The 13,582-nt window shown below is 46.9% G+C and overlaps 1 protein-coding gene across 4 annotated transcripts in view; it reads left to right on the top strand.

Moving 5' to 3' along the window:
* Positions 1-13,582, top strand: part of MRAS (muscle RAS oncogene homolog) — a 52,926-nt gene that overhangs the window by 14,926 nt on the left and 24,418 nt on the right. For all 4 annotated transcript variants that reach the window (XM_040636773.1, XM_040636775.1, XM_040636774.1 and 1 more), the window contains exon 2: positions 8,180-8,390. In XM_040636773.1, coding sequence (XP_040492707.1) covers positions 8,198-8,390 — 193 coding nt within the window. In that variant the 5' untranslated portion in view covers positions 8,180-8,197. The remainder of the gene's footprint in view (positions 1-8,179; positions 8,391-13,582) is intronic.

The raw sequence follows: 13,582 nt of genomic DNA, 5'->3' as shown, positions 1-13,582 counted from the left end.
GGGATGGATTTTGAAGAATGCTGGTGAGGGTAACAACTTGAGGTTTACTGAGCACTAACTGTGGGCCACACGCAGGCAAGCAAATCAGTGCAGCCTGTCATGACCACCAGGAGGCAAATGCTGCCACTGTCCCCACTTTTACAGAAGAGAAAACCTGGGGTGTACAAGATAAGTAACTTGCTTAAGGTTGCAGGCTGAGTCAGTGGCTCACACTCCCTGATGAGGGGTTCCTGGTGAGGGGCCAACCCCAAGCTGGGCAGGGAGCAGCCGGTATGCAGGCACAAGGAGACAGGCTGGGGCTGGGGCTGCAACCAGCGCAGTGGAGAGGGGCCCAAACAGAGGTGCTGACACATGGGTCTCAAAGCTTCCTGGTGCTTCCACTGTGCTAGGCAGCTGCTTGATCCCCCGGCTTCCTCCCTGGTCCTCAGGGCAGGAGCATGTGGCAGCACGAGGCCTATACCCCGTTTGGCAGATCTCGTCCCAGTTGGGATGGGGGTGGGGACATGTCTGTTCCCTGGATTCCTCCCCCACAGGGGCAGGGATGTGGCCGGGGAGGCCTCTGGGACTCTGACATCAGTGGCTGGCTCACTGCTGACCTCCTTCCTGCACTCCCAGATCTGCTGTCACTGGCCTGGCCTGACTCTGCACCCACTCGCCATTTCGCCAGCTGTGAGAAAATGCCCAGTACGATGGGCTGGCCACGGGCTCCGGAGTTGCTGCATGGTTTCCGATCCCGGCGCTGCCACTTTCTAGCTGGATGACCTCAGAAATGTCATTTTACTTTGTTGTGTCTCAGTTTCTTCAACCATGAAATGGGGATAATCAAAGTCATACCTCAGAGGGCTGTTGGGAGAATTGAGTTAATGTGGTAAAATATTCCAACACCATCAGACACACCACTTACATGAATGAATGAATTGTTCATCGTTTTGAACACTGATCACTCCTGTAACTCCTACAGCAGTATTCCACAGACCTACTCTGGGACTTACCGTGCTGGGTCATAAGTAGCTAAGCTCCAGGCCCTGTCAGGAGGCACTCTCAAGCTAGCGGGCAAAACCCAAGTGTCAGCAGTCGTGACATGAGGAAGCCCGTGGTATTTGGGGGTCATGAGTGAGGCCAAGGGCTCTGCATCCCTCACCTGGCTTACTTCCAGCATTGGCCTTTGCGTGGATCTCTGGATCTCTATCTGACCATTTCTGCCCTGCTGCCAGCAGTCCAGGTGTGGTCCCGGCAGAGGAGTTTGGATTTGATGGGGTAGAAAAGCAGGGGCTGAAGTAGTAACACAAGACTTGGGTCATAGAGTTCTCCAGAGATAACCAGGCAGGCTCCCCCTAAAGGTCCTGAGACCCTCCCACAGAACAGGATGGCCGGTAAGTGAGATGTTTTAGAGGGAACCAGGAGAGCAGTGGGTTAGATCTGCGGTGGCACCAAGTTTCATCAGTCACCTGCTTCTGGCTGCCAAGGTGCTGCGTTACAAAGGGTCTTAAGACCGAGCAGGGAAGAGGACAGTGGTTGGTTGTGACATTTGCCATGGCTTGGGAGTGGGAGGAGAAGCACCCCTGCCACAAACTCCCCCTCCAAAACCCAGTGGTGTGGAAGGTCCTTTGTCGCATAAAATAACACACATGGGTGGGTGGGTGGGTGGTGAAGTCTTAATAATGGACCGAGCTGAATGCATTGGTGGCTTCCTGAAGGGGTCAAGTGGTGCAGTGACAGAGCTGGGCTTGCATTACCAAGATGTGAGACAACGGGCTGGATCAACGTCTTGGGGAGGGGAGAGTGGAGAGTGAAGCCTTAAGGGAGACCAAGCGGCCTAGACCCCTGGCGGGACCGCACACCATCTCTGCGCAGCCTGGAAGGCAGCAGCGTGGGGAAGCTGCCCATTTCTGGGAATTGTGCAGAAGGGAAGGGCAGCTCCTGGAATGCAGAGCCATTTCCTCCACATGGGTTGGGTCACTCCCCCCAATGTGTCCTCATCCCCCTGAGCTGGGCACACCCAGACATCATGGAGATGAGATTAGCTTCCTGGGGCTGATTCAGCTCAATGTGATTGAAAATCCATTCACTCTCCCAAGAGCTCCATTAATAGTGAATGTGTCCCTTTCTTCCAGCCTTATTTACCAGACAACTTGTAGTGCAACTGTGGGAATCTTTAAAATAATTAGTAGAGAAGTAGAGAAGCAAAAAGCAGTGAAAACTAAACTTTCAATAAAGTCAGCAGTGTCTTTTGGGGAGGCTCTGGGTTGGCCACTACCCCAGCTCCAAGAATCTGTGGTCCTATAGTCAGGGCCAGGGAAGCAACCAACAAGGATGAAGAGTGCCCAGCGGGTTAGCAAAATCACAGTGACTGTCAAAGAAAAGCTCTGTGATGCTGTAAAACTAATCACCCAAAGAAGTTAAGGCAGTGTGGTGCGATGGTTCCCGGCGTGACCTTTGGTGTCCAGCCAGTCCACTGCAGATGCGCACTGAATGGTGGGGAGTGTTATTGCTGTAGAGTGTCTCCTGGGCCCCAGTTCTTTTGGCCAGGACCGCATGACACTGCTTTGGAAGTGTGCCGCCTGGGGGGTAGGGTGCATGGAGGGGCCAGGGAGCCTATGGACCCCTTCACAATGTCTGCAGGCAACGCTGTTTCTTTTTAATGTGTCCAGTTATAAAAACGGGCAGTGTTTGGGGCTATTCTTTTGGGAAACAAGCTCTGTAGAAGCCCTAGAAACTGGGAATCTGGGAGAATGCAACAGATTTGGTAAGGGATCATAGTCACGGGGCACGGCTGTTTTGGGGGCTGGAGCCCTCTGTTATCCCAGGCATTTATATGTGTTACGGTGTTGGGTCCTCCAGCAGCCCTATGCGGCTCAGGTGCTTTGAGGGCCGTCAATGGGGCAGGCAAGTGGTCCAAATCGCTGGGGTCTACCTGGCTGGAGGGAGACCAGGGGCCCAGCTACTTTGCCTATCCGTGCAAGTATGCCCTTGCTGGGGCTTTTCAGGTTTTTTTCACTGGCACCTTACACATTCGAGCGTCCTGTTCTCCTGTTTTATGGATGGGGAAGCAGGCTCCTAGAAGTTAAGAAATTTGTTCCAGGTCACACAGGGAGCCCATATCAGAGACGAATGGAGCTCAAGCTGCCTGACTGCAGTCACAGGCTATTAATGACACTCCCCCCACCCAGGCTACCCCGCCGAGAACCAAGGGGGGCTTTGCACAAGATGGCCCCAGGAGGTCTTGGGACCCTCCCAGCATACTCAGAAAATTGCTGGATGAAGAGGTTATTCTGGGGTCATCGGTCCTCCCAGCCCCCTACCTCCCAGGAGCATCACCTCCTGCTTCTTGGCCCAAGGGAGGGCTGGCTGGGTAGAAGCCTGCCCTGGGGCAGGATCCAGCAGTCACGCATAGACCCCAAGCCTCCCGTGTGTTGGGCCCTGCCTGGCCCTGTAAAAGGCCAGGGAATGAGGAGATGTGGCTCTTGTTCTGGCGGAGCTTCTGAGCTGCGTGGGGGAGGCAAATCTGCCATTCAGGAGACAACTTCATACCTTGCAAGGTGGTGCTAAACCTGAGAGAGAAAGGGAGCAAAAGACAGCCGCCAAAAAAAGCTTACTTCTCTGGTTAAAGATGCCCAGAGTTTCTGTAATTGTGTCATTAAAATTGTCCAAGCAGCGACGCTGCCTTTGAGGAAAAAGTTTCCAGCATGTGTGAGGGTTTGGGCTGCCGGTGGACTGGAAGGGGCGCGGGGAGCGGTGGTTGCCATGGGAACCAGCGCTCCGCCGCCAACGCCCGCCCAGCGGCTGCTGTTCCAAAAGTTGGTTTCTGAGTGGAGGGGGCCGCCTGGAACCTCGGAGCCATTTCCCGTGGAAACGACGTTCTAAATGATGGCTGACGTTCCCACACAGGCCTGCCGTGGAGCTGAGATGGCAGCGGGATTTCTGACGGGGGAGCCTCTGAGTGGAAGAAGGGAGAGGGAGGGAATCTCGCCAGGGAACGGAGTCAACAAGGTGCGGAAACAAACATTGCAGCACCTTCTCTAAGCTGGGCACATTTCATACATTTTAAGTTCATGCTTAGAGCAATCCTGCAAAGTATAATTTTCTAACCAATCCCATCTTACAAATAGGAAACTGAGGCTGTGAACTCTCACTTGCCCAACAGGGTCACTCACCTGGTCCGTAGGGGAGAATCCAGCATCGAAAACTGGTGGGGAACTTTAAAGAGAGACCTTATACTACCCTCCCACCTCAAAGGGGCCATCCAGGACCCCCAACAAGTAAAGACCTGACATCCTAGAATGATTTCTAAAAAGATCTAGAAAGATCTCTGAATAGCCTGGGGGGGGGGTGTTCTTGTGAATGTAAGCAGTTTGCTCCTTAACCACCAACCAACCTTGTATCCTGTGGTGTCTTTCGTCATAGGCTGTGGTGACTGAAAAAAATCTTTCTCTTTACTACTTGAGTCCAGCCTATTTTGTAGGAGTGTGGTGCATATCCCTTGGCAGTTTGACTGCCCTCCCCACTTACAAAGACATTGTTTAGTCAGGGATTATTTGGGGGGAGGCTGAAAGCCTGGAAAAACATGTCTGTCAGGAGAAGAGCCGTTATGAATTGGGGGCCTAGTTCTGGACTCATTCTCTTGCCCCTGCCCTACCTTCCTTCCTTATTGGGCCCGCATTTGCTTCCAGAAGGGCTTTTCTGGGTGATTGGTCTGACTTGGTAGAAGGAGGCTAGGAGGTTGCCGCTTAGCCCTCTCTGCGGTCAGGGTCAGTGCCGTGGCTAGGAGGTCGTGTGACAGTGATTCAGAAATGCCTTCAGCTAGCCTTTGTTCCTTGCTGATGCTCTGCCAGGCTTTGGTGATACAGACAGGGACAAGATGCCACCGCTGCCCTTCTGTGCGCATTAACTGTAGATGATTTCAAGGGTACTGGTGACCTCTGCACCAGGAACTGCAGGGTGCAGAGTGCAAGGAGGGCCTCCCACAGGAGGTGATTCCTGGGCTGGGGCCTGACCTGAGAAGAGGTGTGTGCTCTCCCAGGGCGCCCTGGGGCCTGTAGAGGCCTCAGTGTGACCCCAGGGGACCTTGGGCAAACATAATGCTGGGTGGCAGAGCGAGACAGTGTGAGAGAATGTAGCATAGCTACCACTGGAGACGTCAGCACTGGCGACCAGTGATGGCCTTGAATGTCCAGTGAAGGAGCCGGGACTTGGCCCATCAGCGATGGGCAGCACTAAGGGTTTTTCACCACCAGGGATGCGGTCCAATTTTTGTGCTAACTGTGCATTCTAACCTGCTTCCACTGAGTCTTAGCTGGGAGGGAACCCCGAGTTGGCTTCCTGTGGTCTCTCAGGAGCTCAACCCCTGAGTGCGGGACTCTATCTGACTCTTTCCTGCCAGCTGCCTTGCTTGGCGAGCAGGTCCCCAGGTGATTCTGCTGTGGGGGTCTGAGTACCAGCTCAGAGATTCAGTTCATGTCCTCTATCATACTTCCTAATGGAGATTTCTTACCTTGTTTTATTTTAAGAAGAAAATCAAGAGAAATAATTTTCTTTCTTGATATCTTGCCACCCACTGAGTATTTTTTAATTCACATCACTGCCAGCAGAGAATAGAAGGGAGCTTTAAAAACGGCCTCTTTCACAGGCAAACATGCGCACTCTGGCCCAGTGTCATCGTCCACCCTCGGCCACGATGGCGGGTAAGGAGGGGCTGACACCTTGCTCCCCTGACCTGAGAGGTGAAGGAGAGAGAGAGCTGGCCCTTGCCCTATTCTCCCCATTTCTGTTTCCTTCCAACTGCCCTGTGGCCCCTTTGGACTGCCATCTCTTGTCATGTGGGAGAGCTCAGTTCGCCAAAGCTTCAACTTGTCCCCACCTTTACCCTGCTTAGGGAGACAGGGCACCAGAGGCCGGGGCTGCGGCCAGTCCCTGGGCCCAATATCCTGCACCAAAGGAGCTTAAATCCCCTGCTGAAGGACACAGGGTCATACATTTTCAGGTAGCGGGAACATTTTATTTGGCGGGAACATGAATTTTTTTTTTATTTGAGGATAGTTGACACACAATATTACATTAGTTTCAGGTGTACAACATAGTGGTTCATCAACTCTATACATTCTGCTCTGCTCACCACAAATGTCACTGTCACCATGCGGTGCTGTTGCAGTACCATTGACTGGTCCCTATGCTGTGCCTTTTATTCCCATTGGTGGGAATATTTTAATATTGTTAAGCTTTTCCAATATACATACATAATACTAGCTTGTTGTAGCAAGTATTGAGAAAAATGCCCCCAAATCTGCCAGTCTTCTCTATGCCTAGAACCATGTCTAGATGCATCGATTCATAGGCGGTGCCTAGAACAACGTCTAGACGCATAGATTCATAGATGGGGGACTTCATGGAAGTGCAGTCATATGTACCTGTGGCTTTGCAGCCTGTTTGGGGCTTTTTTCATGCATAATATGAACTTCTCTAGGTTAGGGACCATCATCCTTTTTAATGGCTGCATAGTATTGCATTTTGTAGCTAACGTTTTCTTTACTTTCCCCCACCCCAACATTTAAGTGATTTCCATTTTCCCCCTGTTCTTCACATCTTTGTACATTTGCCTGATTACTTCCTAGAATAAACTCTCATCTGCCATATGGCTTCGAGAGACGGTATGTCATTTTAAATTTCAAGTATTTATGCGAATGTATTCTCAGTCCAGTCCGGATGGATTTACATGCTCACCCGCAGTGTATAAAAGCGCCTCTACTTCCTCACACTGTAGGGAAATCCTAAATGTCAACATCTAGCTTCAGTAATGCAGAGCGTTTTGCAATGACTCTCGCCCGTAGCCCCATGCAAATCAGTGTGGCCACATAACCCACATTTGTGTCTAACACCCTTACTGTTGATAACTAGAATTGAGGACTCTTTTAGAGCTGCAAATAACCGTAAAAAATCCAGCCCTTTCATCTGATAGGTAAGGAAAGTATGGCTTGGCGTGGCCTTCCCAAGCAGCAGCAAGGCACGCAGGACACCCAATCCGCACCCTTAAGTGTCCCCGTCACACCTACACCATGCCTTTCTGCCTCCCAGCTTGTGCAGAGTCTTTCTTTTCTAGTACCGTGAGGCAGGATCAAGCTTGCACCCCCTTGACACCAGGTCAGTGCTCGTGCTCCCCAGGAGTGCCCCCTTAGCAGGAGGTGGCATTGTTCTCCTTGGCACCCTGGCGGGGTCTGCAGTTAGCAGCCACCCTTTTCTGAGTGCTCCTTCCATGCTCCCTGCCTCCCTCTCCTCCTTGTCACTTTATGACGTTGCTTCCAAAGATCACTCTTCACTTCTCTGCTGTCACCTCTTCACAAGCAGTCCTTAGCTGTTAAGGCTCAATTATTCTTTAGAATCCTGGCCCCATGTTTCCAGCCCCTGCTTGTCACCTTAGCTCATTAGCACTATTGACGTCTTAGGATGGAGGATAATTCTTTTTTGGGGGGCTGCTGCCCTGCGCATTGTAGGATGTGTAGCCACAGCCTTGGCCTCTGCTGACTGCACGCCAGTAACACCCGCTTGGTTTTAACAACCCAAATTATCCCCAGATATTGCAAATGTCCCTGGGCGGCAGAATTGCCCCTGGTTGAGAATCACTGCCTTAGCTGGACTCAACATCATTAAAACAAAACTTAGCCCTGCTCCCCCTCTTCCTCCTGCCCAGCTAACACAGGGGTTGACCAGATGCCAAGAGAGTCCAGCACAACTTTCTGCATGACAAGGGACAAGGAGACTGAGGGAAAGGAGCCAGGGTCACTAAATTCTGAGGGGGTGGGGCACGGAGATCTTGAACTCCGCACACGAGGCTGTTATGGCCAAACTTCCCTTAGCTCAGGCAACCTCAAATCCTTCTGGGCACAGCAGTTCCGTGACCAGAGTTGATGTAAAAGGTGCCATCCCTGCTCAGACGTGCACCCGCATGTTTACCTGTATAGGAATAGGGCAGGCTTCAGTGGTGGAAATGCTTCTTTGACATGGCTTTTGGCTGTACTTGTTAAAGGCCTCATGGTGTCTAGTAGTACTGTGTCCCCAGTACCAGGTGTGGCACATAGTTGATATTCAATAAATGATTGAATCAATATGTAATTGGGAGTATTTATTACTCTATAAAGTCAGAAAGGAAATAGCTCCCTACCTCATTACACATGTCTTGCCTCCCCAGGTCTGACCTACCAGAAACATGGCAACCAGTGCCGTCCCCAGTGACAACCTCCCCACGTACAAGCTGGTGGTGGTGGGAGATGGGGGTGTGGGCAAGAGTGCCCTCACCATCCAGTTTTTCCAGAAGATCTTTGTGCCTGACTACGACCCCACCATCGAAGACTCCTACCTGAAACACACAGAGATTGACAATCAGTGGGCCATCCTGGATGGTGAGACCCGGATGGCAGCCCTGCATGGGATGGTGGTGGGAGTGGGGGTAGTCGGGGGTGGGGGAGGGTCAGGGGAAGTTGCACTGGGGCCTCATGGCTTCTTTCATGTTATCCTTGTGGCATGGTTGGTATAAGGACGTGTATGTTTTCCAGAGTGAATTCTGAACAGCTTTGTGGAAACCAACATGTGTATTCAACAAAGAGGCAAGGCTAGAATCATGCCAACTCAGTGATGTCATGTTTGTTATTGCTTGCTGATCAGAAGCGCTGATTAGCATTTACAGATGTCTCCGGCTAATAAAAAGAAGGGAGGGATAAATTATTTTTTAGTGAGCATAGTTTATTTTCACTTTGGAGGGAAAATCTTGCGTTTGACTTTGTTTCTAGTTTAGTCTAAATTGGCCTAGATTAGCAGTTCGCAGATCGTGGTGTCCAGGGCAGCAGCCTACGCATTACTAGGGAGCTTATCAGAAATGAAAACCCTCGGGCTCTACTGATTCAGAAATTCTGAGGGTGGAGCCCAGCAGTCTGTGTTTTAACAAGCCCTCCAGCTGATGCTAAAGTAGAGAACCGTTGCTCCAGAGTCTTGTTGGTTAGGACTTTATACTGTCTGAGTCTCTTAAACAAAGAGCCGCTAGGGATAGACTGTCCTTGTAGGAGGGAGCTTGGAAAACCACTGGGATACAAGTCCTCTGTCAGCTATGTGAGTTGCAAGTGTTTTCTTCCAGTCTGCGGCATGTTTTTCATTCTCTTAACCGCGTCTTTCAAAGACTAGAATTTGTTATTTTGATGAAGTCCAGTTTATTGGTTTGTTCTTTCATGGATTGTGCTTTTCTTGTTGTGTCTAAAATATTTGCCTAACCCAAGGTCACAAAGGTTTTCTCCTGTGTTTTCTTCTAGCCATTTAATGGCTTTCGGTTCTGTATTTAGGTCTATGATCCACCTGAGTTAATTTTTGTATATGGTGTGAGGTATGGAACAACGTTTTGTTTTGTTTTGTTTGTATATGGAGATGCATTTGTTCCAACACTATTTGTTGAAAAGGTTGTCCTCTCTCCACTGAATTGCCTTGGTACCTTCAATGAAAATTAGTTGCCCATATATTCTGTTTGTTTGATCTGTCTCTCTTAGCACCAATACCACACTGTCTTGATAACTGTAACCTTACTAGAAGTCCTAAAATCACGTTCTGTTAAATCCCCAATTTTGTTCTTTTTCCAAGTTGCTTTGGCCCATCTAGGTCTTTTGCATCTCCATATGAATTTTAGAATCAGTTAAATTCAAAAATTCTAGATTTTGATTGAGATTGTGTTGAATCTGTAGATCTATAGATTTGAGAAGAACTGACATCCTAACAGTGTTGAGCCTTCCAACCCATGAACACAGTATTTCTCCATATTTTTAGGTCTTCTTTAATTCTCTCAATTGTTTTGCAGATTTGCTTGCATAGGTCTTTAACGTCTTTTGTCAGATTTATATCTACAATCTGTATTATAAATGATACTGGTTTTTCATATCTGTTTTAAATTGTTTGTTGCTAATATATAGAAATAAAGAAGCATTTTGTATACTAACTGTAACCTGCAACATCACTAAACTCACTTATTAGTTCTAGCTGCTTCTTTGTAGATTCCCTTGGATTTTCTGCAGAGATGGTCATGTCTGTGAGTAAAGATAGTTTTATTTCTTCTTTTCCAGTCTGGAAAGGCTTCTGTTCCCTTTTCTTGCCTTATTTCACTCACTAATACTTGTCTTGTTCCTGATCTTAAGGAGAAAGCTTGCTTTTAGTCTTTCAGCACAAAGTATGAGGTTAGCTGACGGTTTTTTATACATTCCCTTTATCAGGTTGGGGACGTTCCTTTCTATTTCTAGTTTGCTGAGAATTTTTATGAGGTGTGGATGTTAGCTTTTGTCAAATGCTTCTTCTGTGTCTGCTAAGATACTCAGATGGTATTTCTTTTTTAGTATGTCAATATGGCAAATCACGTTAATTTTTTTAACGGTAAACCAACGTCGTATCCCTGGGATAAATCCGACCTGGCCACGATGTGTTATCCTTTTACATATTGTTGGCTTTGATTTGCTAAAATTTGGTTTAGAACTTTCGTGTCGGTGTTCTTGAGAGCTATATTGGTCTGTAGTTTTCCTGTCATGTCTGAGTAATGCTGGCTTTATAGAATGAATTGAAAAGTATGCTATCTTCTTCAGTTTTCTGGAAGAGTTTGAACGAAATTGGTATTATTTCTTCCTTCAGTGTTTAGTAGAATTCACCTATGGGGACATCTGAGGCTGGAGTTTTCTTTGTCAGAAGATTTTTAACTTCAAATTCAATTCCTTTAATAAATGTAGGGCTATTCAGGTTATCTGTTTCTTCTTCAGGGAGCTTTGGTAGTTTATGTCTTTCAAAAAGTTGTGTAATTCATCGAAGTTACCAAATTTATTGACATAAAGTTGTTCATGTTATTGTCTTATTATTTTCTTAATATAGGTAGAGTTCGTAGTGGTGTTGCCTCTCTCATGCCTGATATTGTTCATCTGTGTCTTCTCCTTTTCCCTAATCAGGCAGGCTGGAGCTGGAGCAATACCATTGATTTTCACAAGAGAACCAGCCCTTGAGTCCTTTGCCTTTCCCCATTTGTTTCCATTGATTTCCACTCTTGCCAGCATTATTTCCTTTTGTCTGCCTACTTTGGATTTAATTTGTTCTTCTCTAACTTTTTAAAGTGGAAGCTGAGGTCACTGACTGGAACATTTCTTCTTTTCCAAGATATTCGTTTGGTGCCATAAGTTCCCTCAACTACTTCTTTAGCAGTGTCCCAGCTACTCTAATACACAGTGTCTTCATTGCCGTTCAGTTCCAAACACTTTCTAATTCCCCTTTTGAGATCATCTTTGACCCATAAGTTACTTAGAAACGCTTAGTTTTCAAGTATATTTAGTAATTTTCCAGAGATCCTTCTGTCATGGGTTTCTATTTTAATTTCATTGTGTTGGAGAACGTACAGTATATTATTTAAATTATTTAAAACTCACTGAGGCTTGTTTTATGACCCAGGATTTCGTCTCTCTGGCTAAATGTTCCAAGTGTACACAAAAAGAATGGGTATTCTGCCATTGTTGGGTGGAGTGTTCTATGAATGTCCGTTATTTTGTCTGATTTTTGGTTGTTTCAAGCGAGAAGATAAATCTGGTCCTTGTTACTCCATCTCGGTCAGAACCAGTACCAAATCATCACTTTAAAAAAAGTGCGACAACTTTGTATATATACTGAATTGTGTACTTTAAAAGGGTGACTATTATGGTATTTTAATTATATCTTAATTTTTAAAAGCACCATCCTTCAGGGGTTCATCTGCAGCCCTGAAACTTTGAGTAGTTCACCAGGAACCAAGCACATTCCCAACTCAGGGGCTTTGCATTTGGTATTCTCTCTGCCTAGAATGTGCTTCCTTCAGAAATATATTCTCACTTCGCGTAGGTCTCCACTCAAATGTTAACTTTATCAAAGAGGTCTTCCGTGACCAAACCATCTCTGCTAGTACCCAGACCCCCCCGCCCAGCCCCATCATTCTGTCCCCCGAACCAACTCTTTTTCTTTATTCTACTTTTTACTGTTGAACATATATTTGTTCAATATATTTATTTGTTTGAGTTTTTGTTGCTCCCCCAATAAAATATAAATTTTTGAGAGTAGGGACTTTATTTTATTTACTGCTCTATTCTCAATGTCTAGAATACTGCTTATAGTAGGTCCTCAGTAAATGTGTGTGAAATGAATGAATAACTGGGTCCTGAACAATATATGTGCGTCACAAGTTTGATGTGCCAGCTGTGTTATATAATAAATATATATATAACCAGTAAATTAAAAACTTATATTTATGCACTTTCTAAAATCATCTCATACATTATGCATTCAAATATATGACACACTTTGGGATATACTGAGTTAAAGAACTATAACCAGTTTCTTTACTGTGGGACTTAAAAGAATCGTCAATATATAAACATAATATTGGAGATACATTGATAGGATATATTGTCCTTAGGGTTTCCCAAAGGACCACTTTTTGCACATCATTCTGGGCTATTTCCACAGGAAACATTCTGAAAAACGTTGCACAATGCATGTAGGAGAGAGTAACACCATGCCTGGTACATAGTTGGAGCTCAATAAATATTATTTCTCTATACAGCCATATTGACTTCTCTCACTTTTTCTTAAAGTAAGTTTGGATATTAGATTAGTTTCTGAGGGGGAAAAAAGTTTTCAGGGGTGATTTTTAGGAAGATTTTGTGATAACATTTATTTTTTTATTTTTGTTTTGTTATTTTGAGAGAGAGAGGGCAAGAGAGCACAAGCAGGGGAAGCAGCAGGGAGCCCGATGCGGGGTTCAATCCCAGGACCCTGAGATCATGACCTGAGCAGAAGGCAGACGCTTCACCGACTGAGCCGCCCAGGCGCCCCCGTGATAACATTTATAGCAGCTTCAAGAGCAGGGAAAAGGGAATACTGGCCAAAGCATTACTTTGTAAGCATGAACTTGCAAAGCTTTTGATCTGAAGCATCTGGGCTCCCCTTGGATGCTATACCTCTAAACCTGCCACCTGAATCAAGCCTAATTTGGGGCACTGCCCCCCCAGTGCCTGCCTCAGGCACAGATATTAGATTCCCAGATTAGTACACTTCCTCACTCAATTAGGTCTTGTATTAAGAAAAGGAAGGCTTAAGACATTACAGCTAAATATTAATTAGTCTGGCATTTAAAAGGATGCCCCATATTTTGGGAACTTTAATCAAAGGCTGGTTGTATTTAGGCGTGAATGTAACTCTGACACCTTCTGGGGCTGGACTCTTCTGGGTGGCTTGCCGTCCTGGAATAGACAGGACTTTCCCGGGGCATCCAGAGCCGGGACATCCTGCTTCCCTGGAGGCCATACCATCCTGGGGGATGGGCTAAGCCTGGGATGCCTTCCAAGCGCTCTGAACTCTGGGGTTGCTCTTCCTCCACATTCAGAAAGAGCAAAAACATGGCAGCTTGATCATGATGAGGAAGAAAAGGAGGATAATTATGAGGGCAGGAATGATATTTATTGAGCAATTACTCTGTGAAAACCCTATGCTAAGCACTTTGTATACGTTCTCTTTTAATCCTTACAGCAGTTGTGCTAGCTACTGTTGTTATCTCCAT

This window comes from Ursus maritimus, unplaced genomic scaffold, assembly GCF_017311325.1.
Source record: "Ursus maritimus isolate PB19 unplaced genomic scaffold, ASM1731132v1 scaffold_20, whole genome shotgun sequence".
NCBI classification, from domain to species: Eukaryota; Metazoa; Chordata; class Mammalia; order Carnivora; family Ursidae; genus Ursus; species Ursus maritimus.
Note: the sequence above shows the minus strand (reverse complement) of the source record. Positions and strands in the feature narration are given on the sequence as shown.